Here is a 24,616-nt window from a genome sequence, read left to right on the forward strand (position 1 = left end):
TCTAAAAGACCATAAAAAACTAATTGACACATAAAAAGTAAAGAATTTATAAAATATAAAATAAAGGAAAAGATAATAGTAAAAATAAAGTAAATTGCTAAAATGAATAATAATGAACTAAGAACATAATAATCTAATGTTCATCTAAAGAAGCACGCGTGTATCTACATTTCTAAATCATATTTAATGAAAAATAAGCTTGAATTTTTTTCTTTAACAAATAAATAGAAAGAGAAAGAAAGAAATAGGAAATGTTGTTAAAGAATGAAAGACAGACAGAAGGAAAGATATATGAAGTAAATGAAGAAAGCAATAAAAAAAGAAATAAAGAAAGAAAGAAAGAAAGAAAGAAAGAGACTCATACCACAGATGTGTGATCTTCACCATGTCCTCACGGTTCTGCAGTGTACATGTGTACATGTGTGATCTCAGATGTCTGGTTCTTTCTGAAAGTGAAACTGTCTGAGTCATTCTGAGAGATTCAGTGAATCATTCCTCCTGTGGTTGATAACAGATGATGCACAGAGCTGCTGATTATCAGCTGAGCAAATCTGATGAATTATAATATCATATTCCTTTAATGATCAATCAGAGTAAAGCTTTGTAAAATGACTGAGATTATGTTGAAATGATTTTGAGATGGTTCATTTGTTCGTTGTGATTTAGATGATGTTTAGATGATTTTAAAATGATTAAGATGATTTTGAGATGATTTATTTGATGTTGAGATCATGCTGAAATCATGGCTGGACTGGTAATCTGGCGTAGCGGGCAAATGCCCGGTGGGCCGACAGTCCTCAGGGGCCGATGCTGTAGGGCGGCCCATTGGTCCATCTTCAATATAGACAGTGGACTGAACCAATCAGGATATAGGGAAAAAGCGGCCACACCTCTTTCTCTGCGTGGTTTAGCTCTGAGCACACGGGCGACTGGAAACTTCTTTCTCTCTCTCCCTCGCTTAATCGTGCGCGCGCTCTCTCTCTTTCTTTTTCTAACTGTCTCTCCCTCTTTTTCTCTCTCTCTTTCTCTGTCTCTCGCTCGCTCATTCCCTCGCTTAATCGCTCTCTCTCTCTCTTTTTCTTGCTTTCTCTCTCTTTCTTTCTCTGTCTCTCGCTCGATCATTCCCTCGCTTAATCGCGCGCGCGCTCTCTCTCTAAATGTCTCTCTCTGACTGTCTCTCTCTCTTTTTCTAGCTTTCTCGCTCTTTCTTTTGCTGTCTCTCGCTCGCTCTCTGTCTCTCGCTCGGTCATTCCCTCGTTTAGTCGCGCGCTCTCTCTCTCTCTAACTGTCTCTCTCTGACTGTCTCTCTCTCTTTTTCTCGCTTTCTCTCTTTATTTCTCTCTCTCTCTCTCTCTCTCTCTCTCTCCGTGACTGTCTCTCTCTCTTTCTCGCTCGCTCTCTCTCTGATGTAAGTGATAGACACCACTAATATTATATTTTAATTTTATCAATCTAAAGCTGATATTTCTTAAAAAGAACTCAAACACTTAAATGCATCCAGTAATTAATTAAAAAGTAAAAAATATTTGTAGTTAGAGTAATGCTGTTGTTTTTGTTTTTATTAATGCGCCACAATCAGGCTCACTGTTTGTTTTATTCCACCCAGATCAAAAGATCCTCTCATGATGAGAGTAGGAGTGAACCCTGGTTTAAGAAGGTTTATTATGAAGTTGATAATGGTGAGGCTATAAAGAATGCCCTGTTTGTAGTCTGATACAAATACATGTTACAGCTGTTTAAAGGAGGAAGCACCTTCAACCTGAACAAAATAGAATTGAGCTGTTTTATCAAAGAAATAAAAAAATACATATTAGAGATGATTTCAATAAAAATGTGTTACGAATGGGGTGTGAAGGAGGAGGAGGGATGGACGTAAGTGCAAATATATATTTTATTTAAACAGACAAGATAAATCAAAACAAACAAAACGCGGGTAACGCAAAAAACAAGGCTTGGATGATACCAAACTAGAAACACAGACTAAGAAACTAAGACTAGGAAACATACGGGCAGCAAGGATACATACAGGATACAGGATACTGGATATAAGGTACAAGATACAAAGATACAAAAGACTCGACACTGAACATTCAAACAGAGGGGCTTAAATACAGGAGGAGAGTGAGAAACACCTGGGCTTGGATGACGAGGGGGCGGGGTTACAAACAGGACACAGGTGAGAACACTAATAGCTAGGGCAGGGCTGGGGCGGAGCTATGGCGGAAACAGGTACAAAAACACAACACAAGCACATGGCAGGGAACACATGACAGGTAAACAGAGGGGCAGGAGCACAAGAGACCAAATGAGGGAGACAGACATGGGCTAAACTCTGACAAAATGATAAAAAATCAATTGAACTACACAGAGCAGACAAAAATGTTAACAATAGACAATAAACTTCTTATATTTAACATGTTTCTGATACATTATGCTTCTATGTAACCCCACATACATAAATTACAAGTTGGTTGTGCTCTGCTTATTATGAGGGGCCGTTTTTTTCCCAGTCCAGCCCTGGTTGAAATGATTGAGCTGATTGTAGGAATGATTGAGGTGATTTTGAGATGATTCAAATGATGTTGAGTTGATTTAGATAATGGAGTAATGGAGATTAGTGTGTGTGTAGTGTGTGATTATGAACACTGCGTGGTGCTATTGGTCTAGTTTTTTGGATTAAGCATCTGCAGACCACTTAAATATATAAATAATATAATCCATTGTTTTACAGTATATGGGCCGGGGCCCCCCAGTGGGCTACAGAGGTACTGCATAGGTATATTTTACAAAGTAAAAATGATTTTAAATATATTAAACCTGATAATCATCTTTAACTGATACAAACTCAAGTCAAGTAGTTTTATAATTAATACTGTATATGTAAAGAACATGCAGAAAATTTGAATTACATAACATAAAAATTACATAAAAGAGAAAAAAAGAGTCTGCTGTGTTTCCTGGATGCTCCTGAGAAGTTTGATGGTTGGTGATGAGGTGGGCACTAGAAGAAGGTGGGACACAGCAGACCAGTCTGTAAAGATGACTGCAAGAGCACAGCACAGAATGACCAATGAGGTGAGGAAGAATCAGCTGAAGACTTACAGAATTGACGTCATCTACAGAAAAATTGATTCCCAAGTTTACCTGAAGCTCAACAGAGGATGGATGATGCAACCCAATGGAGATGCTGTGACATCATGACCTCAAGAGAAAGATTCACACCAGATATCCCATAATATTATAGCTGAACTGAAACAGTTTAGTGAAGAGGAATGATCCAGAATTCCTCCTGACCGTTCTGCAGGTCTGATCTGCAACTACAGGAAACCATTGGTTGAGGTTTTTGCTACGGTGCTACTCCATGCTCCAGTGATCTGAATAACATTTTTGGTGGTCCTTAGCGATGTTTCTTTAAGGTAAAAGTTCTAGAAGAAACAGGTACGAGAAGAGGAACGACGCTACGATCCACAGAGACGAGCAGGTAAATCCAGCACCACCTGTAGAGAAAAGAAAATGAACATATAGTGGATTTTGCCATTGATGTAGGGCTGTAAATTAATAATACATTAGCATTAATGCAGTAATACACAAATATAAATACTTCTACATGACTTAAATCAGCTGCTTTAAATTGCTCCCAATGATAATGCAAATACACATCAAAGAGAGAAGAGAAGTACTGCTAATAGATTAGGATTCTCTGGAGCAGATAAATAAAAATGAAAGTATCGGGACCATGCCTTAGCTAATACTCGGCGAGAGCTATAGAGAGGTATAAAGCCCCAGGATTGAAAACAGTGCGGATCAGTTATGGAACTGTGTTCTCTGGAATGATGGAGCTCCATCTAATATTATTAGATCAAATCATTAGAGACCGTTTCTGTTAAAGTTAAAGGATGTTTAACTACTTTGTGATTCAGGGTTTTCCTCATATTTTGGTATAAAGGGCTGAACAGAAACAGAAACAAATGAATACATTGCATTTGGGGCAAAATTTGCCCCATTAAATAGTTTTTTTACACCATTATTCAGGCTCAACACAAGTATTTCAGCATGAATCAGGTATTTACAACTCTGCTGTTTATAACAAACCAAACTGTGTGAAAATCAGGTAAAAATTTGTAGAGTTGTGATTATTATAGATGTATTTTACACCTTAATCAGTGTAAATTAATGCCAGGAGGCAGGCTATGGGGAGTCTATGTATATATATATGTACATGTTATTATCAGTACAGTGATGGCGGTGCTCTGAGCTGAAGCTAGTAGTGTTATAGGATGTAAACAGTGGTTTTTAATAAGCTTCATCTGCACTTTTTAAGTTATTAATGCCTGGTTTTAAATGTCAGGACTCTCCACTACTTTGAGCTGGATAACGTTATTAAAAGTGATTTATTAGGGTAAATTATGACCCGAAACGGACGTTTTACAGAGTTCTGGGCAAAAAGCACAAATTTCTGGATGTGAGAAAGCTGTAGGAGAATGAAGGGGAGCTATTTAACAATAAGGTAAATACTTTTTATCATGTTTTACTACAACAAAAGTGCATTTTACAGCAGAGTTTCTTCTTTATATCTCCATATTATATTTAAATCACATATAAAATAATAGGAAAAAAAAGATAATAGACATTATAAAGATAAATGTAATTGCTAAATATTTTGAATAGATTCATGTAAATATACATATTCTAAGAATATTAAGAACATTGTTTTAAAAATAATCATTTTTTAATATAATTTAATATATATTAGTTAATGGCCTTTGGGTATTTCATTCTAACTGTATTTTAAAACATCAGAGATCCAGAGTTTCATAGCTAAAAATAGAGGGGAATATACAAAGCTGTAAATTTGGTGCAAAGTATATTAAATAATATACAGATAAATAATAGTAAAATAAAAAAAATCTCTTTTTATGATCAGCTGTAAAATGGTTTTGGTGTAACAAGCAGCTACAGAAATAACAACGAAGTGTCTTTAAAAAATCTACAAAATATTTGAGAAATTCTAGATTTAGTTTCAGAGAATTCTGAATTGTAGTGTTTTTACCTTCAACAGAGAGGCAGACTTTCTGCAGCACTGTCTCTCTTTTAATCCCGATTTTATTGCATTGATAAGCTCCAGAATCATCAGATTTTATATTCTTCAACAGCAGAGAACAGTCTCCACCCTGCAGATCCTCTTTAGAAACCTCCACACGCTCCTCATATCCAGAACCTGCTGCTGTGGACGTCCCGTCACTCTCAATCACAAATTCAGAATTAAAATGCCATCTAAATACTGGCTTCTGATTGGCTGATGTGCTGCAGTCACATGGTAGTCGTGCGGTGGAGCCGACGTGGGCGGAGATGTTTTTGCAGGATGGTGAATCTGAAATATATTTAAAGAGGAGAATCAGATACAGTTTAATTCACCATAAACTTTTAGATAAATTAATATTGCAGTTATATCACCAAAATTAGGGTGTGAATTAGGGGGGTTATTGTGGGGGTCAGACCCCCCAGTTAAGATTTCAACCCCCCTAAAGGGGTAAAAACAATAGTTTGGGGGGTCAAACCCTTAAAATATATTTCTTACATATAATATAATGTTGAATACTACAAAAACAATGCAGTATCTACGGCTGGATGAATATTGTGATACGTTAAGGTGGAATGGAAATGTGTTTTAAGGCGGAGGGGAACCTAGTGAGGAATTAGTTACTCAGAGTTTTACAGTTAACAGGTGGTGTATTACTAATTGTTCAAGGTAACACTTATTTTCTATATTTTTATTAGAGGCTACGTTGAAAATTAACAATAGCCAAACAGGGATTTTTTAGTGACATTGTTATTTTCTATTTATTTAGAATTAAATAACAGATGATTCCTGTGGAAATGATCCTGTAAAATATGAATTAAAATTAAATTACAAGAAAGCTGATGAAAGATAGCAGCCAATAGCATTGTGCGTGTGTTTTAGCAGGATTAACTGTGGATTTTGCTGTATAATATTTTTTTTATTTATGAGTATAAAGGTTATTGTGTGTATATATGTGCTACATTAGCCGATGTGGTAACACTTTCTATGAATGTCATCTTTATTAGACTTTCATAAGGCATTATAAACATGGCTATACATATATATAAAAATGCATAACCCATTATAGCCATGTTTATTAAGCATTATGACCTGTGGTCATAATACATTATAAGCTGTGCTTATAATATACATGTTAAAATAGTATATAGCTATCGTTAATAATCTAATAATAGTCCAACAATGAAAGTCTGACACTTTACCTACAGCGCACAAAGACCTGTTATAATACATTATAATTGACTATATGAGTGGTTAAAAATATATTTATAGGATTATTGAGGGTGTGTTTATAAGTTGGAAGTTTTTTTAGTTATAATACAGTCTGTAAGCTGGGACTGAGTTTCTGATGTATAACATGTTATAAACACAGCTATTAATGCATTATAATCACAGTTCATGATGCATAATAAACATGGCTATGATGGATTATACGTTTTTATAAATATGTATAGCCATGTTTATAATGCCTTATGAATGCATTATAACGTATTATGAGTATGTTTAAAGAGTCTTATAGAGATGACATTCATAGAAAGTGTTACCGATGATGTAATGGATTTATATTTTACGTGTTGTAATGTTAGACATTACAGTAAGGAAGTGAGACTGTAAGGATTGTAAGTGTAACGCTGGGATGAGACGGGAGGCGGATTTATTAGCGGGTAAGAGCAATACTTTAATAAACAAATAAACAAACAGGGGAATAACGAATAAATATATATACATAAACAAACAGGGAAAACCAACACAGAGCTAAGCTAAACAGACAAGAACAAAACAAGGTAAGGGAATATATACAAAGGATAAATACGTAAATGTATACAAAATAAACAAAGAAACAAACAGGCAAGAAACGTGACTAGAAATATACAAGAAATAAAGGGAACTACACAGCAAAATCGTCAGTGTTAAATTAACTCCCATAGTGTTAAATTTAACACTATTGCAGTGTTTATATAGTTCTCACCGGTTCGGAGTTAAAGTTACACTTTGAATAGTGTTAAATTTTAACTCCATTCATAGTGTTAATTTCTGACACTCACAGTGTTGTTTTACGACACTCCAATGTGTATTTTTAACACTAAATTGTGTTAATCTTTTTCACTTTTAGTGTTAATTTCTGACACTCACAGTGTTGTTTTACGACACTCCAATGTGTATTTTTAACACTAAATTGTGTTAATCTTTTTCACTTTTAGTGTTAATTTCTGACACTCACAGTGTTGTTTTACGACACTCCAATGTGTATTTTTAACACTAAATTGTGTTAATCTTTTTCACTTTTAGTGTTAATTTCTGACACTCACAGTGTTGTTTTACGACACTCCAATGTGTATTTTTAACACAAAATTGTGTTAAAGAATAACACAATTTAGTGTTAAAAATACACATTGGAGTGTCGTAAAACACTGAGTGTCAGAAATTAACACAAAAATTGAAAAAGAATCACTTAGTGTTAATTTAATTAATTAATTAATTTAGTTAATGAAGAAATCCTCTGTTTAATCCACTACACTTGAATGGGTGTTTTCACACTTAACTTATTTCCATTAACAGTGCATTTCTGACACTAAACTAAATTATTTCCTTTGTTTTGTAGTAGTTTTACAAAATTTGAAATTGTGTTTACCTCTATATTAAAGCTGTGCAATACCATCTTGAATGTTTTTACAAAATCTGAATTATTTTACTTATCTGCAAGGCCACAGAACATCAGTACTAACACTAACATGCAGCAAATCTCTTTACCATCTGTTTACACATATTACTATTTGTTGACTCACAAAGCACAATAGTATAGAAGAAAGAAAAAAAACCAAGCAAATCATTTTAAAATCTTTACTCAAAATTGTCCAAGCACCTTAACTTAAACATGAGCACAGTTACAAAGAAAACAGGGGTACAATATATAGGCTTTCATCTTCACCATAGGCACTTTGTATATCGAAGGGCTTATAATAAACAAGACTGTCTGCTTTGATCACATCTTTCTCATCACTTTCAAATACTTTGTAGGCATGAAAATGCTCACTGAAATGGTCAACCACCAGGTTGTCCACTAGGAAGTAGATAATACCTCTGAATAATACAACCTTCTGTATTCTGCAAAACACAGGCATTTCGTTTGCAATCTCATTGCAAATGATCAGTCCAACTTTGTACTCTGTCCCACTGATTTTGACCCAGTTAGTAGAATAAATGTCTTGTGGCACAACATCTTGAAGAACTCTGGAAAATAGGTCACCATTGTCTTCACTGTAAATATTAAATGATTTCAGGGGTCCATACTCAATATGGTTTAAAGGTGACGTCTCCCAATGATACCCTATGGACATCTGATGTTTCTTTGCAAGCGATTTAGTTATGTTCTTAAAATTTTTAAGCGTGTTTTTGAAAGCCCTGTGTTTTGCTTCAAATCTCATGCTCCAAATGTGTATTAGGGGCCCTATTTTTCTTATACAAGCTGGGTAGTGGATCATAAAATGATGTTTTGGAATCAAATTTCTTTCTGGATACAACTGTTTGAACAAGTCATGATGTTCCATTATTAAGTACTTCAAATGTACAGTCATGCCTTGGCTAAGAGATGGAGAAAATATGATGTTGATTATCTGCAGTAAAAGTAGTAGCAATGTCCAATTTTGGTTTCCTTCTGGCACAATGTCACCAAAAAGCAAAGGAATGTTTCTCACAAGACAAAGAGTCTGAATGGAATTGAGTCCTATATTATTCCCACTGCTGTCCAAGTTGATCCTTGTAGGACGATTCTTACGCTCCAAGTACCCATAATCAAAGGCATAAATTCTAGAACACAGATCAGCTTTTGACAAAACATTTTCTGAGAGATACTCCAAAAGTAACTTTATCTCATACTGAGCCACCCCTTCAAGAATGTCATGCATAATGTCCAAAGAAAAATTGTGGCAAACATGAAAGAACTGTAGGCTGTTAAGCGTTGAATTCTGCTTTAAACCACACACAGATAACTTCTGTGGGTCTGACTGTAACTCCTGGAAATGCCTTTCAAAAAGTTCTTTTCCACGCAGGATTATCTTGGGGTCATCCTCACTGTAAACATTTTGTGCGTCCTCTTTTTCAATCAAACACAAACGACAGAAATAACGTCCACTAAAAGATTCTGTAAAACCCAAAATAGAATGCATCCCCAAATTATCCCCAGTTACCTGACATACAGTTCCATGGACTTTTTCAGTGGAAAAAGGTAAATCAAGGCCATCACTCTCCAGTTTTTTGATGTCAGTAATCAGAGGATGTAGAATAGGATCAAAGCCATATTTTTTCACATCGTCAGCATGAAACAGTGCAACCAAATGAATGTTCATTACAGCAGAGTTAAACTTCGGTGGCAGATTTCTGAGAATAAAATAGAGGGCACCCACTTTGTGCACACCACGCTTTGAACCCAGAGGGTTAGCAGTTTCAAAGTCGTCGTAGTATAACTGAATTTGTAAAGACTTCTGTTTAGAGAACAATGGATGTGTCTTGAAATAACTTCCATCACAAAAATCTTCATATCGATCAGTTTTCGGTAAACAGGGCTCTCCAAGCAGCTTACAAATCTCAGAATTGCGGCACATAAATTTTATTGTTTCCAAAATTGGAATGTACACAAAAGTGTCTCTTACAGGGACTTGATCGTATGTGCCTGTACATTTATTTCGCCTTGTGTCAAATCGAACTCCTAAATCTATTTCTACTGGCTCTACTATGCCCCATTTCTCACTAAAATATCTCATTCTTTTAGTTTCAGTATTAAACTCATCAAATGGGTTTTCAAAATGATCAAGACTTTCTTTTAATGTAGATCTAACAGGATCATCTTTAGGTACAGCAGATAGTATTTCATGCTTCATTTGGGAGTGCAGCCCAGTAGCAAGTTCTTCCAAATCACTAACAATGGTTGAAACCACACTGTTTGCCACACCACTTCCTTGGAGTTTAGCAATAATTGAAGCACACGTATGTTTTGTTTTTTCTTTGTGAGTAGTCAATTCATTGTCCTCTAAACATACAGTCTCTAGGTTCGGTGTTACATTCATTTGTCCAACTTCTGTATCATCTTGAAGATTGTGAAAATTAGCTTGAAAGGACTCAGAGTTTGTATCACCACCACTTTGACCAAAATGAACACTACTTAAATGTTTTTTGAAACCTGAATAAGTTGAAAACTGACGCCTACAACAATCCTGTGCACAAACCAACTTAAACTTGGTGCTTGGGTAAAAACTGTGAACAATTCTTAAATGAGTTATTAAGGACTGGCAGGCCACATGAACAGCCTGACAAATGAAACATTTAAACATTTAACCTAGTTGAAAAGCTTTGCCCGAAACTCACGAACTCTTGGAGACTCGTTTGTTGTTGTGATGTCAATGCTGTAGACTGTTGTCTGCACAAATGTGTAGAAATGGACCAGGGAACCATCATAAGAAAGATTGAACACATAGTGAGACTTGAAGAGCTCATCAAAGGCACCCAAGGATCTGGTGGCTTGGCAGGGGATCAGCTGCTTGTCCACAATGATGTAGAATGTGTCGACCCTCTTCTGAGCCCGGCCAACAGCAAGGATGTAAGGTTGTTTGCCCTCTCTTCCTCGCAGATGTTCATCAATGCTGCAGCATGACTGAAAAACAGAACATGAACACCTTAGGGTTAGTTCTGCTAATTACCCACACTCTTGGTCTGCTGCTTAAAACAGAACTCCGGTGTAAAATGGACTTCAGGTGTAGTAAAACAATTACAAATACTAACCTTTGTTGAATAGCAAACCTTCGTTTGCCCCTTGCATTTCGAAATACAGCATTTTATGCTTTAGAATGGGCACGACGTGGCATATTTTGGCCCTTGCAGAGAAATTTTTTCTTCCACCACTAATGGGAACCGTTTGCAAAATTAATTAGTGGACATGCATGAATTCCACCCGTAACTGATAATGGCAGGTGATTGGTGATATGAGAATGAAAAGCACCAAGAAATGACAAACATAGCTTAAAAAGTTTTACTATTCATGCTCGATCGTTGACTTGCCATGACTTAACCTTAAGATGGCGGCACCCAGAGAATTAGCTTAGTGCTACGCAAAGTAGATGTCTTTTTTTTTTTAAAATAAACTTCCTGTGTATAATTTCTGAAAGTAAGTTCTTTTTTTAAACTTACATAGCCCTTTGGAGAAAAAGGATCTTTCAGTGAAGGAAAGAGCGTAATGATCCCCAGGGCATACTTCTCCTTCTGTTTACGGGATGGAATCCTCCTTTAAAGCAAAATTAATGTTTAAGAAAACATGTCCTACTACAGGCTACAGGGCTCTAATTAAATGTCATCCATTTAAATAAAATCATTACATTTACGGATCATATAAAACACTTCAGTCTAAAAATGTTTTAAGAGTTTAAGACGCACTTACCCATGCATCTCAGTCATGTGGCTAGCCAATATGTTGACAAGCTGTCTCCGGGTTCGATGATTCAGGGATTTATCTGCCTTGTACTCTTCAAGGACATCCTGACCTCCAGGTTTTATAACCAAGGCATTTTCTACCACCTATTCAATTTACACAAGAAAAAAAATTCACTGTACAATTCAGAAATAAATGACAATCATGGAATTTGCTGCAATGAGCAACTTGACAGTGACTTCTAGAGCAAACAAAATCCATGTGCTGTAACTGGTTTGTGTACTTCTGCCGGTAATTTACTGTATTATTCCCTGTTTATGGCTTTTTCTTTTCAGTTTGGTCCCACACACATCCACCCAAAGTTTACTGATGGTGTTGAGCAATTGATTATACAATTTGCAAAAGTACCTCTTTTGCAGCCTTAGCCTCAGAAAACACTGTGGTTGGTGGGCTCCCATCTCTGAAGTTATGAACAGGTCTGTTTCTGGAGCGTTGACTGAAGAGATCATTGTCACTTGAAGGTGACAAGGTATCCGTGAGGGAAGATGATGCTGATTGATCTAAAAGATTTTTTTAGATAACTGAATATTAAAAAGGAAGACAAAATGCATCCAACAGAGTTGTAGTGGTATTCAGATTTATGTGTCACACTGTGGTTTAAAAAGTTGCATAAAAAGGAAAAAAAAAAGTAAATAATCCCCTTTGACTTTAGTGACAAAGTCACAAAGTGACTGAAATTGCAATGAGAGGATTTCATATATTCACTCTAAACTTAAAAGTGATAAAAAAAAAAAAATTAAAAATCGTCATTTTTGTATGAACATTAATTTACATTTAAAATACAGTATACCATATATACACTTTTGGCCATGCGGAGTGAAAAAAAAAAATACATTTACAAGTTACTTTTTTTGTTGCTTCGACATACTAGTGCAAACCTTAATATCCAAATACTGTACTTCAATACCCAGCACATCTGTGACCTGCTAGAAATGTGTTAATTTGGGGTGGCAAAGCCACAAACAGATCATTTTTTTAACAGTGATTATTTAAAAAAATATATATACTCAACATTGACCGAGCAAGCTGTGGCCTTGTATAGCAAGAATGGAACATTTACAACCAAATATTAATTTGCGAACTTATGTTTAATGGATGATCTGTCTTTTGCTAATTACACTGACTACAATGGAATTTGCAACAAAGCCTACCTTCATCAGACTCGCCGTCGCATACTGTCAGACATAAGTCAGGATTGGCCTCCATCAGTTCAAGAAGGATGTCTTCCTCCACGGCTGTGTTACTTTCATCAAAAATGTACAATTCGGATGCACTGGGAATCCCAAACTTGTTTTTGACTATAGGAAGAACAACAAGAGCAGGTTCAAAACTAAACATAAGTATACAGACAAACCAATGCAATTTGAACAGTGAAAGCTCCAGTCACAAAATGGCCCATCCTATGAATTGGAAGTTTAAAATATAAAGCCAAAGTTCCAAAGGAAAAAAATAAATACATTCGGAAACGGAACATCGTCAAAATAAACAGCAAGCCCATCTTCAATTCACATTTTCAATGTTTTGTAATTTAGATATAAATACATTCAAACTAAAATAAACTTGCAGCAATCAGTAGGGGTGAGACAAGATCTTGGGGCATGAGACTTACGGTCAGCGTACTAGCAGCGGTGGTCTACTTGAGTGAGCCATCACACACACACACACACACACACACACACACACACACATAAAAACACACACAGGAGTGCACCTTCTGTCATAGGTTGGCAGTTCTGTACATAACTTCTACTATTGGCATTCTGACAGTAGTTCTAAGGTCTGAAGTGAGAAGTTTTGGGTTTATGGTAAAACCGACTGCAGTACTTGCATAATGTTATCTATTTAGTGTATATGGTTAATCATACATGATTTATAATCAGAGAACCAATTGATTGACATCCAGTACAAGATGATTACTTACAAAATTCCCCTGCAGGTTTGCATTTTGGGAGTTTCAGTCAAATAAAATAATTTTAACCATATATTTCGATTTTGAAATTAATATATTATAGTGTAAATCTAATGTTGTCTCGTGAACCCAATATTGTGTCTCGTTTTGTGAGATGAGCGTCTCATCACACCCCTAGAAAGAGGCTTCATGTCTTCTTGTAACGCTGGCAGTGCCATTATCAATTGTGATTTAGAGAATTAAATGCTACTAACAATGATAATAGCATAAACTAAATTTTAATTATTATTAGTGTGAAATATTTTTTTTTTACCTGCTTCAGTCCATACTGTGTGTATGTAGTCAGTTACCGAAGCATTGGTCTTTGTGCAACTGTCAAAAATACTGTTCAGATATATTTCTGAACAAACACAATAGACGATGCCAAAATTATCAAATATTATTGAAGTTATGTCTATTTATTGTAAAATAATTCAATTATGTAATATTTATGAAAGGCCTAGTTATTGATGACATTCCTAGACGAAACTAAACAGGAAAAACAAAACTAGACACAGGAAATTTTGCAATAATTGAAACCTTGTGTTACACAGGCTACTTACCTTCACTGATAAAATCCAAATAGGTGAAATCAGAGGGCAATCGGATATACTTCTTGGTACCATGGTATCTCACCTTCAGCAACATAATGGCATGTCTCAGAACCTACACACAACAGAGAAAATCTAACTTTTAGCCAAATGTTTTTCAGCCAAACAATTTTGGGCTCTGCTTATACCCCCACAACAAGTTGGTCACAATTACAATAAATTGCTTGTGCTCCTTAGCTAACAATTAGACCTATAACCTTATAACGTCACAATCTGCTAAATAATCCGCTGTCTACTGGATATTACTTTAAAAAAATATGTTTTAAGACTACTTTCCAATAAAATAAGCATGTACCAATATTGCATTTCACTTACGATTAAATTTACATTTTTATGCAGATTAACCAATTTCAAATCATGGATTTACTCAATCTGACTGAAATAGCTGTTGTAAAAACATTACTGTGTCATGCATTTCTCTTATACGGGTATCTGCAGCATGGAAAAGCTAAATTACAGATTTTAAGACTTTAATACCACTTAGACAAAATTAAGACAACTTTCACAATAATAAAATGGCAAAAGTACACAAAACCTGTCAGTCTATAGTTACACATTTCACTATTAAACTTATGTATGCAAAATCATCTCTAATAAACTGCAACCTCATTATCCTAACTGGACGACCATAAACAAATGCCCCCATATTACCTCCTCAATTATGAGTTTAAGGATGTAGTTAACGTTAACCTCTTAAGCTCCAAGCCTATTTTTACCACTTTCCGCCTGAAATTGCATACTCAAATTTGAAGGCTTATCACTCTAATATTAATTAATTCAGAGTCAAATCTATGAATTAATATTACTTAGAAGCCTTTACACAATTGATTTAAGACACTTTAATTATTCAATTGAACATGTAATGACCAAAATATAGTAAAAAACAGGAACATTTTTAGGCGCTTTTCAGATTTTCTATTTTATTTTTTTATATAAAATGAAATATTTATATGGATAAAGTGTTTTGGCAACTCGTTTTGCAGTAATAAGGCTGTTTTTGTGTTGTCTACTCATATACAAACAGAAATCCGCACTGTCTCTTTAACACAGCTCTTTCTGCCGAGTGGGAACTCTGAGAGTCAGAGCTCTGTGGCCGAGCAGCCCCCACCCTCCCTTTCAGCTGGCAGAACTCGGCACCTGACAGAGCTCATTTGCATACCGTCTTGTCTGTGAGGTTCTGCTGATTCATTAGATATGCGTGGATTCGTGGAGCGACCAATAATCCGTTTTTAATAAATCCTTAAAGTTGATATTTTTTTTCTACCTCAAATTATTTCAAGCAGGATATATGTGAGAATTACTGGTGACTGGATTGATGGATTTTCTTAAGTTTGGAGGCATTTTGAAGGTAAGAGTGTGGGGGAAGCGCTCGAGGGGGTTTGGCGTGTGTCTCGAGTGTCCTGTGGTAAACACAAAGCGAAACACAAGCAGATTTAAACTCTAAACAGTGTAACACACTATTTTTGTTCTAATTTAAGAACCGTACATCCTACAGTAAAAAGGAGCACAGTTCCGTAATCCGGAGGGGCAGACGGTTCGAATGGCCGCATTCGATCAAATATGGACGTACGAAAAACGCAAATATGAAAATAATATTTCATAACTTTCATAAACTAGGCATATTTCGCCCTAAACGTTTACTTTCTGAAAGGAGATACAGCTAAATAGGCTAGATAACTGAAAAGCAGAAATTCTAAGCTTTAAAATTGCATATTGGGTGTCTATATTAAACCTATAAGTATTCATAAACAGACATTAAATATCATATTTTTCTGGCCCGCCGGCGGGCCAGGGCGTGTTTTTAAGGAGCTTATAAGGAGGGTATGCTGGTGTTGTGCCGAATTCAGCAGCTCGACAGGAATAGTACCCCCTCTCGAAAACGCGAACGCACATCTTGTTGGCTTTATCTTTACTTAGAAAATGTAAATACCCAAGATACTGTTCTAAGATACGCTGACTCGTAAGAAATTATAAAAAATAAACTATTTACCTGCAGCCTCTCCTGGGGCTGCTTCTTCTGGGCGGGGGTGCTAAATTCGGCACAACACCGTCGCCGCGTGCTCAGAGCAAGTATTGAGCTAATACACGCACCTGCAATTAGCTCCCCTCAGAGGCACGACCTGTGCAAATGGTTCCGCTTAGTTTCGTCTGTCGTATATTAAACTTAACTGAATACAACGTGGAAATTTCGAAATACGAAACGCAAAAAAATTATGTAGTAGTTAGCTAAGCTTCTTGTGGTATTGTAAGACACTTGGGAGAAGAATACAAGACAAATTAAGGCCCTTTTTAAAAACAAAACACCAATTTATTAAAGATGCCTGGCCACCCTAACATCCTACAGCATGATGCAAGCTAATATCACCTTAAAATGGTGCCGCAGTCACATAACTCAGGTAACTTACCTACTGCCTCCAGTTACGTTCTCCACAGAGTTAAGCAGAAAGTTCCAGAACTAAGCTGGGTAGCTAGTTAACATAGAACAGCTAACGTTAGCTTACTAGCTAGCTAATAACTCCAGCCTCGCTTTTTCTGCCTCATTTGTTCACTCATAAAGTCACCACATTCTGAATTTAAAGCAAAAATATTATAACGTTATATATTATGAGAATTATCAGACGAAAGACAAAAAGAGGGAAAGACATCACAGACTGTGCCTCACGGATTACTGTTAATATTCGCTAGCTCCAGGCTAGCTAGCTAGTTAGTTAGCTAACTTACCTAACGCTAGCATTTGAAGCTAAACACGAATAAAACTAGTATCTACCAACAATTTCAACTTGTTTACGGTCACTTAACGTTAATACAGTTTTATATCGCGATTGATGGCATGTATAAGTAAATAAATTAGGTTCCTACCTTTCGAACTTGCAGATAGGTCTTCCACCTGCCACACAGCCTCCGAGAAAATGGGCGCGATAAAACCGGATGTAGGAATAACTCAGGAAAAAGTGTAGGCAGTCAACTCGTTTATGGAGCACCGCCCCCAGAGCTTTTTCAACACTGCTGGTGTTCAAACAACACCAAAATTAACACCCGTCAACACAAAATAATTTACACTGGAAAAGTAACACAATTTCACACTACAGATTTTGCTGTGTAGAAATAAACAAGAAACTAATAGAGCGTAACGAAACCGTGAACAAACAATAGCAAACATGGCGAGACAAACGACAGAGGAAGGTGCAAAGACCGACGGAGGACAAGGTGGCAGAGAAGGGCTATTTATAGTAACATGAAACACTGAACACCTGGGGAAACAGGTAACGAGGGGCGGAGCTACAAATAACACACATGTGATGGAAAAGTACTAGAGAAACACACTAGGAAACGGGGAAAACACAGGAAAACATAGCGAGGGCGTAACAGTAAGACTTCAGTTTAGTGAAGAGCCTGCGCTCTACTGGTTTCCATTTACACCCCGAAGAAACATATATATATATATATATATATATAAATCCCCACTCACCAGCACTAATGATCCACATGCACAAGAAGAAGACGCTCCACACGAGGAGCTTCTTCTTCATTTTTATTGATCTGTGTGTGAAAATATAACAGTGTTATTATATCATAACTGTGGAGAAACATTAGGACCCTATCGTACACTCTGCACTAGACACGCTGCCAATAAAAATATCAGGGAATTTTAAAAAAGCGACAAAAAAGTAAAGAGTGAAAGGAAGAGAAAGAAACGTACCAAACAGACGTGTGATCTTCAGCATGTCCTCTCTGATCTGCTGAATAATGTCAGATCTCTGGTGCTTTCTGAAAGTGTTCGAGTCATTCAGCAAATGAATCCTCACAGCATACGATGCACAGAGATGCAGATCAATAAAGTAATCAAGTAATATAATACAGGAAATTGACAAATCCTGCACCTAACAGCTGGGGTTATGCATAGGGCTCAGCCAGGATCTACTACTCACTCAACTAACAACAATAGCAAGACCACCACAATCTGATACTGGCTCGACAAGAATCCAGAAGCACAACCTAACACTATGTTCATGGTCCATTGCCTCAACTGCCAAGTAACAGACCTACCAAAAAATAACCTATGAACAAACAGAATCCCTCCTTAATCTAAGCTCACTTCCTTCAACTATGGCAACAACACACTTACCTAAGCACAATCACACACAATAAATCACATTATAAGTTGCGTGAACAGAACACAGCAACCACTACCATCTGATACTGGCTCGACAAGAATCCAGAAGCATAGCGAACTATGTTCATGGTCCGTGCCTCAACTGCCAAGTACTCAGACGTCTACAAAAACTCATGAGACAAATTATTACAAGAGCAGGACCACACCAATCCCCTTCATCCAAACTCTAACACAAACTTCAGTGCAAGCTCTTCTCAGGGGTCATCAGGCAGGCACCTTCCTTCGTCAGTGTTTCGCTGAATTAGGCCCACGACACCTCCAGAAGGCTCAACAGTGAAGTCTGGCGTCCCAGACCCACCCCCCTCCAAGCTTGCTGTAGAAGCACAAACTCACTCCCTTCCCCACACAGCCTCAGCCCTTCTGAACCACAACCACTGACTAGATCTTTCAGCTACATCTGACAACTCCTTCACTACAGTCCTTAGCACACGACCTCTAATTCCGAATTCAGACAGCAGTCTTGTGGCAGACTTCGCAACAAAGCCTCTAGTACCTACCTCTACCGGTCTAATATACGCTTGCCACCCACGCTCTCTCACCTCAGCCACCAAGTCTGTATACTTCAGCCTTTTCCTTTCATAAGCTCCATCTACCTCGTCTTCAAACGGAACAGTCAGCTCTATAAAATACACTATCCGCTTACTTTCAGAGTACAACACTACATCCGGCCTCAAGGTTGTAACCAGAATGCACTCTGGGATCTGTAGTTTACTACCTACATCCACTAATAACTTCCAATCTCGTGCATTGGCCCACTTACCAGCAGTTTTCAAGCACTGTGCTGTTTCTCCACTATGCTGCCCCTCACGCACAAACGTGATTACCCTACTGCAACCTACCACGGGCATGTTATTAACTTCTAACCGTTTCTTATCAAGTGCACCTGCAAGAGATCTAAGTACCTGATTATGCCTCCATGTGTAGCGCCCCTGGGACAGACTCACCTTACATGCCGACAAAATGTGCTTCAGCGTGCCACTTCCTGCACATAGCTTACAACTTGGATCCTCACCCACCCACTGAGCAAGGTTTTGTGGCGTTGGCAGAACATCATATGTAGCTCCCAAAAGAAACTTTATACGGCCTGTATCCAATCCCCATAACTCTCGCCAGGTGATTCTCCGCTTCTCTACACTTTCCCATCTCATCCACTGCCCCTGTTTACTCTGCCCTGCTGCTTTTGCCCTCCTTGCTTCCTCCTCCTGCTCATGAATAAACCCTGTAACCATACGCCTTTTCTCAGGTGATGTGGCCTTGCCGAATGCTTTCCAAGAATCACCTAAACCTAATCCTGCCCTCCCATTTTGCACCTGCCCCACAACATCCCTGTGCTCCAGTGCCCTCCTTGCGGCTTGAGTAGCTTCTCGAGCATTCCACTTTCTCCCAGACCTAGTCACTGGTGCTGTTGCTTTAACCAGCCCGTCTTTTGACCCTAACAACTGCATTTCACGTCCTACCTTAGCACATTTGAACTCCTCAACCAAGCTCGTCAACGGCAGTTCCAGCATCCCTCTCCCACACCACGCCACACTACTAAGGCAACGCGGCACCCCCAACCATGTCCTTATAGCCTTGCTCATAACCCTTTCTAACCTCTCAACCTCAGAAATCGGAATATCATAAACTGTAAGTGGCCACCTTAGACGAGGCAACAAACCAAACTGCAGACACCACAATTTTAATTTACCTGGCAGAAAAGACTTATCAATTCTATTAATGGCCTCCACCATTTCTGTCCTCAACCCTTCCACCTGCTCTTTATCATTCAGTGCTGCAGTATACCACCTACCTAAACTCTTAACTGACTTTTCCAATATAGATGGTATGACTTCTCCCTCCATCATAAACCTTTCTTGTATCAATTTCCCTTTAACGATTGATACACTCCTAGACTTGCTCGGTTTAACTTTCATCCTAGCCAGCCTAAGATTGTCATTTAACTTCCCTAGCAGTCGCCGGGTACATGGCACCGTGGTCGTTAATGTTGTCATATCGTCCATAAACGCCCTAACTGGTGGGAGCCGGGTGCCATCATGCAGCCTCTCCCCGCCTACGACCCACTTAGAAGCCCTAATAATCACCTCCATTGCCATCGTAAACGCTAGCGGTGAAATTGTACAACCTGCCATTATACCTATTTCCAGTCGTTGCCAAGATGTGACACACTCCCCTACACTAAAGCAAAACTGTATGTCTTCAAAATAGGCTTTAACTAACCTTGAAATCTCTTCTGGAACCCTAAAAAAATTGAATGCCTTCCACAACAATGCATGCGGTACCGAACCAAAAGCATTAGCCAGATCTAAAAACACCACATGTAGATCCTTTTTCTCGGCTCTTGCTGTTTGAATCTGATGCCAAATCATACTATTATGCTCTATGCAACCAGAAAAACCTGCAATTCCTGCCTTTTGTACAGACGTATCAATTAAATTATTTCTTTTCAGGTACGTTGCTAGTCTACGTGCAACCACACTAAAGAAGATCTTACCCTCCACATTCAACAAACTTATGGGACGGAACTGATCAATAGCCACAGAATCCTTTTCTTTTGGGATAAGAACACCACCTGCTCTGCGCCACTCCTTTGGAATAATCCCCTTCTTCCACACTATAGCCATTAGTTTCCATAGAAACTTCAAAACATCTGGTGCACTTTTATATAATCTATATGGAACCCCATTTGGCCCTGGGGCAGAACCTGCCTTTGCAGCCTTCACCACCTCCTGAACCTCACTCCACCTAGGGGGGTTAACATCCACTCTATATCACCTAACGGCGGCATGTCTGCTGGTAGGTCCAGGTCGCTAGACCTTTCCTTCTCTGTGTAAACACTCTTAAAGTGCTCCTCCAACTCCCTCTTTCCGACCTTTAGATTTCCTGATTTCTCCTTACTAAACAGACTCTTAACAAACCTAAATGGATCTCTAAAGAACTCTTTCCTAGCACGCTCCTTCTTCTTCCTCCTTTTCCTCATAGCCTCTGCTCTCCGCAATTTTACCAACTTACTTCTCAACTCCTCCTGCAATAACTCAATGCCCTCTCTTTCTGCCTCATTCCCCTTCTTCCACTTCTTTCTGAGTAACCTTGATTCCTTAACCAGTTTTTCTATTTCTACCTGCCGCCTTGATTTAACTACATCTTGACACTTTACGTTCCTCTGCACAACACCAAATCTTGCCATTCCATAATCATAAATGACTTTACCTAGCCTGTTCAATTTACTCTCTGCTGTTCCCTTCAAACCCTCAAGCATACCTTTCAAATCATCATTAATACTCCTCCATGCAATCTTGTCTCCTGTGCCTGGCCATTTAACTTTGGATCTTTGACCGATTCCTTTCTCCCTACCCATCTGCTTTCCCTTAGCCTTTGACCTATCAACACCTCCTTCATCCTCCACTCCTTCTGTGCTTAAGTTAGCCTCCCTAGTATCAAAGGTATTGATATCCTGCGGACTGTGGCACGTAACCTGCCGCTGGACTTCAGCCGACTGACTCAAACAATTCTGTTCAAAGTATTGTTCAATGCGGGGCCCCTGCACTCCTTCACTCAAGCACCTCATCTTTCCTTGGTGTATCCTCAGCCCTCTCACTGATGTGACCTTGCTCCACCCACACACACAGGTCAGCAACTCCTTTCCACTTACCATCCCACCTGCCTCTATGCTTAACCCACTTCTCGTAGTCATGTCCGTTCCAGAGTCCGTAACCATGTTATCCGCCTGTGAGTCATCTTCCACCCCTGCTCTCGCTGACTCCTGGGGTATTGCTTTTTTCTTTCTCAATGTAGCTTGCTTGGTTGCACACACATGGTTAACCATGGTGGCTGCTACCATGGATTGCCAGCCCATGGCAGCACCGTTAGGGTCTATTCCCTCTTATCAGCTGTCTTTCCATGCTGTCACAGGGTCTTTCCTCTGTTGTCAACTGTTCTCTTCACAGCAGTCACTAGCTTAACTAGATATCAAGTAATATAATACAGGAAATTGACAAATCCTGCACCTAACAGCTGGGGTTATGCATAGGGCTCAGCCAGGATCTACTACTCACTCAACTAACAACAATAGCAAGACCACCACAATCTGATACTGGCTCGACAAGAATCCAGAAGCACAGCCTAACACTATGTTCATGGTCCATTGCCTCAACTGCCAAGTAACAGACCTACCAAAAAATAACCTATGAGCAAACAGAATCCCTCCTTAATCTAAGCTCACTTCCTTCAACTATGGCAACAACACACTTACCTAAGCACAATCACACACAATAAATCACATTATAAGTTGCGTGAGCAGAACACAGCAACCACTACCATCTGATACTGGCTCGACAAGAATCCAGAAGCATAGCGAACTATGTTCATGGTCCGTGCCTCAACTGCCAAGTACTCAGACGTCTACAAAAACTCATGAGACAAATTATTACAAGAGCAGGACCACACCAATCCCCTTCATCCAAACTCTAACACAAACTTCAGTGCAAGTGCAATATGATATTATAATTCATCAGATCTGTCCGGCTAATAATAACATTCAGAGAAAAGCATAAAAACATGATTTAGATGTTTTAGAGATGATTTTGAATGTCAGCCCTGATGCTGTCAGTCTGCTCTGGACTCTAATTCACCCAGAGACTCCATTTCCCAGCATTCCCTCTCTCTGAACTACAATGAGTCACCGGTTACTGCAGCTATTGCTCTGTTCCAGGACTCTTTAGTATAAATAGATTTAGTGTTTGTTGACTGCAGTGCTGAGTGTTGAATCTCTTCTGCAGCTCTGTTCTCTGATTGGTTGGTTGTTAGTCTGTTAATTATCTCCTCCTGTTAATAAACTGTGCAGACCTGATCAGCGTCTCTCTCCTGATCCTGGTGTTCATTACATTTAAATGATTTAGATTATTTAAAAATAATTTATATGATGTTGAGATGTTTTTGAAATGTTTCTGAGATGATTGGGGTGATGTTGAGATAATTGAGATGATTGTTGAAATGATTTTGAAATGATTGAGATTATTTTTAGATGATTCTGAGATAATTCAGATGATTTTGAGACGATTGAGATGATTGTTGAAATGATCAAAATGATTTTGAGATGATTTAGAGATGATTGAGATTATTTTTAAATGATTGAGATGATTTTGAGATAATTCAGATGATTTTGAGATGATGGGTGTAATTTTGAAATGATTGATGTGATTTTAAGATGATTTTGAGATAATTCAGATGATGTTGAAATGATTGAGATGATTTTGTGATGATTCAGATGATTTTAAAATAATTCAGATGATTTTGAGATGATTGTTAAAATGATTGAAACGATTTTGAGATAATTCAGATGATTTTGAGATAATTCAGATGATTTTGAGATGATTGTTAAAATGATTGAAACGATTTTGAGATAATTCAGATGATTTTGAGATGATTGTTAAAATGATTGAAACGATTTTGAGATAATTCAGATGATTTTGAGATAATTCAGATGATTTTGAGATAATTCAGATGATTTTGAGATAATTCAGATGATTTTGAGATGGTTGAGATGATTTGGATGAGGTTGATGTGATTCTAATATGATTTCCAGATGATTTTGAAATGGTTTATATACATTTGAGATTATTTAGATGATTTAGAGATGATTTTAAGATAATTGAGATGATTGAGGTGATTTTGTAATTATTTTGTGTGGTATTACTGTGTGGCTGTGTGTTAATGGCGACAGTTGTTACAAGTATTGGAGATTAGTGTGTGTGTGTATGTGTGTGTGTGTGTGGTGTGTGTGTGTGTGTGTGTGTGTGTGTGTGTGTGTGTAGTGTGTGTGTGTGTGTGTGTGTAGTGTGTGTTTATGAACACTTTATGGTGCTGTTGGTCTAGTTAATGGGATTAAGCATCTGTAGACCACCAGATATATATTATTATAAATGATCTAATCCAGTGTTTTTCAGTCTGTGGGCCGGAGAGCTACAGAGATACTGCAAAGGGGCCGTAGACAAAAAAATATATTTTTATATATTTTTGATGTAAAAAATATTTTAAATATAGAAATAGTTCAGCAAATGTAATTTAAGATGAGATTGAGCTTGCTGGTTGGTTTGGAGTAGGACAGTCACAGCAGAGATAGCTAGTAGATTTAGAAGATATAGTTATATATGTAGTTTTATATAAAGAATAGATATTTAAAACAGTCTGAACAATAAACCTGCAGCAGTATCTCTAACCCAGAGAACAGAGGAAAGCAGAATAAATCCAAATAAAGGAATACAGCAGTGAGTTTCTGTAGAAACAGGATTCATATGTAGAGTTTAGATTTTCTGAATTCCCACTGCTT

At 37.8% G+C, this 24,616-nt stretch overlaps 2 protein-coding genes across 2 annotated transcripts in view; both read right to left on the reverse strand.

Moving 5' to 3' along the window:
- The window catches only part of LOC111189913 (uncharacterized), a 151,383-nt gene that overhangs the window by 63,451 nt on the left and 63,316 nt on the right, over positions 1-24,616 (reverse strand). The window lies entirely within an intron of this gene.
- Positions 7,908-15,491, reverse strand: LOC125788836 (uncharacterized). The gene is made up of 6 exons (XM_049472713.1): positions 14,070-15,491; positions 12,710-12,856; positions 11,907-12,058; positions 11,508-11,644; positions 11,216-11,354; positions 7,908-10,769 (listed from the first exon to the last, which is right to left on the reverse strand). The coding sequence occupies exons 1-6, from the start codon at positions 14,152-14,154 to the stop codon at positions 10,413-10,415; spliced, it is 1,017 nt and encodes a 338-aa protein (XP_049328670.1). The 5' UTR covers positions 14,155-15,491; the 3' UTR covers positions 7,908-10,412.

Source organism: Astyanax mexicanus, unplaced genomic scaffold (assembly GCF_023375975.1).
Source record: "Astyanax mexicanus isolate ESR-SI-001 unplaced genomic scaffold, AstMex3_surface scaffold_31, whole genome shotgun sequence".
Lineage (NCBI taxonomy): Eukaryota > Metazoa > Chordata > Actinopteri > Characiformes > Acestrorhamphidae > Astyanax > Astyanax mexicanus.

Excerpts from the sequence above, each read along its gene's own strand:
- LOC125788836 (XM_049472713.1), bottom strand. The coding sequence starts at position 14,154 with ATGTTGCTGAAGGTGAGATACCATGGTACCAAGAAGTATATCCGATTG. Across the intron at positions 11,645-11,906 it reads AGGCTAAGGCTGCAAAAGAG|GTGGTAGAAAATGCCTTGGT; the intron begins GTACTTTTGCAA and ends TAAATTGAATAG. Across the intron at positions 11,355-11,507 it reads CACATGACTGAGATGCATGG|GAGGATTCCATCCCGTAAAC; the intron begins GTAAGTGCGTCT and ends TTTGCTTTAAAG.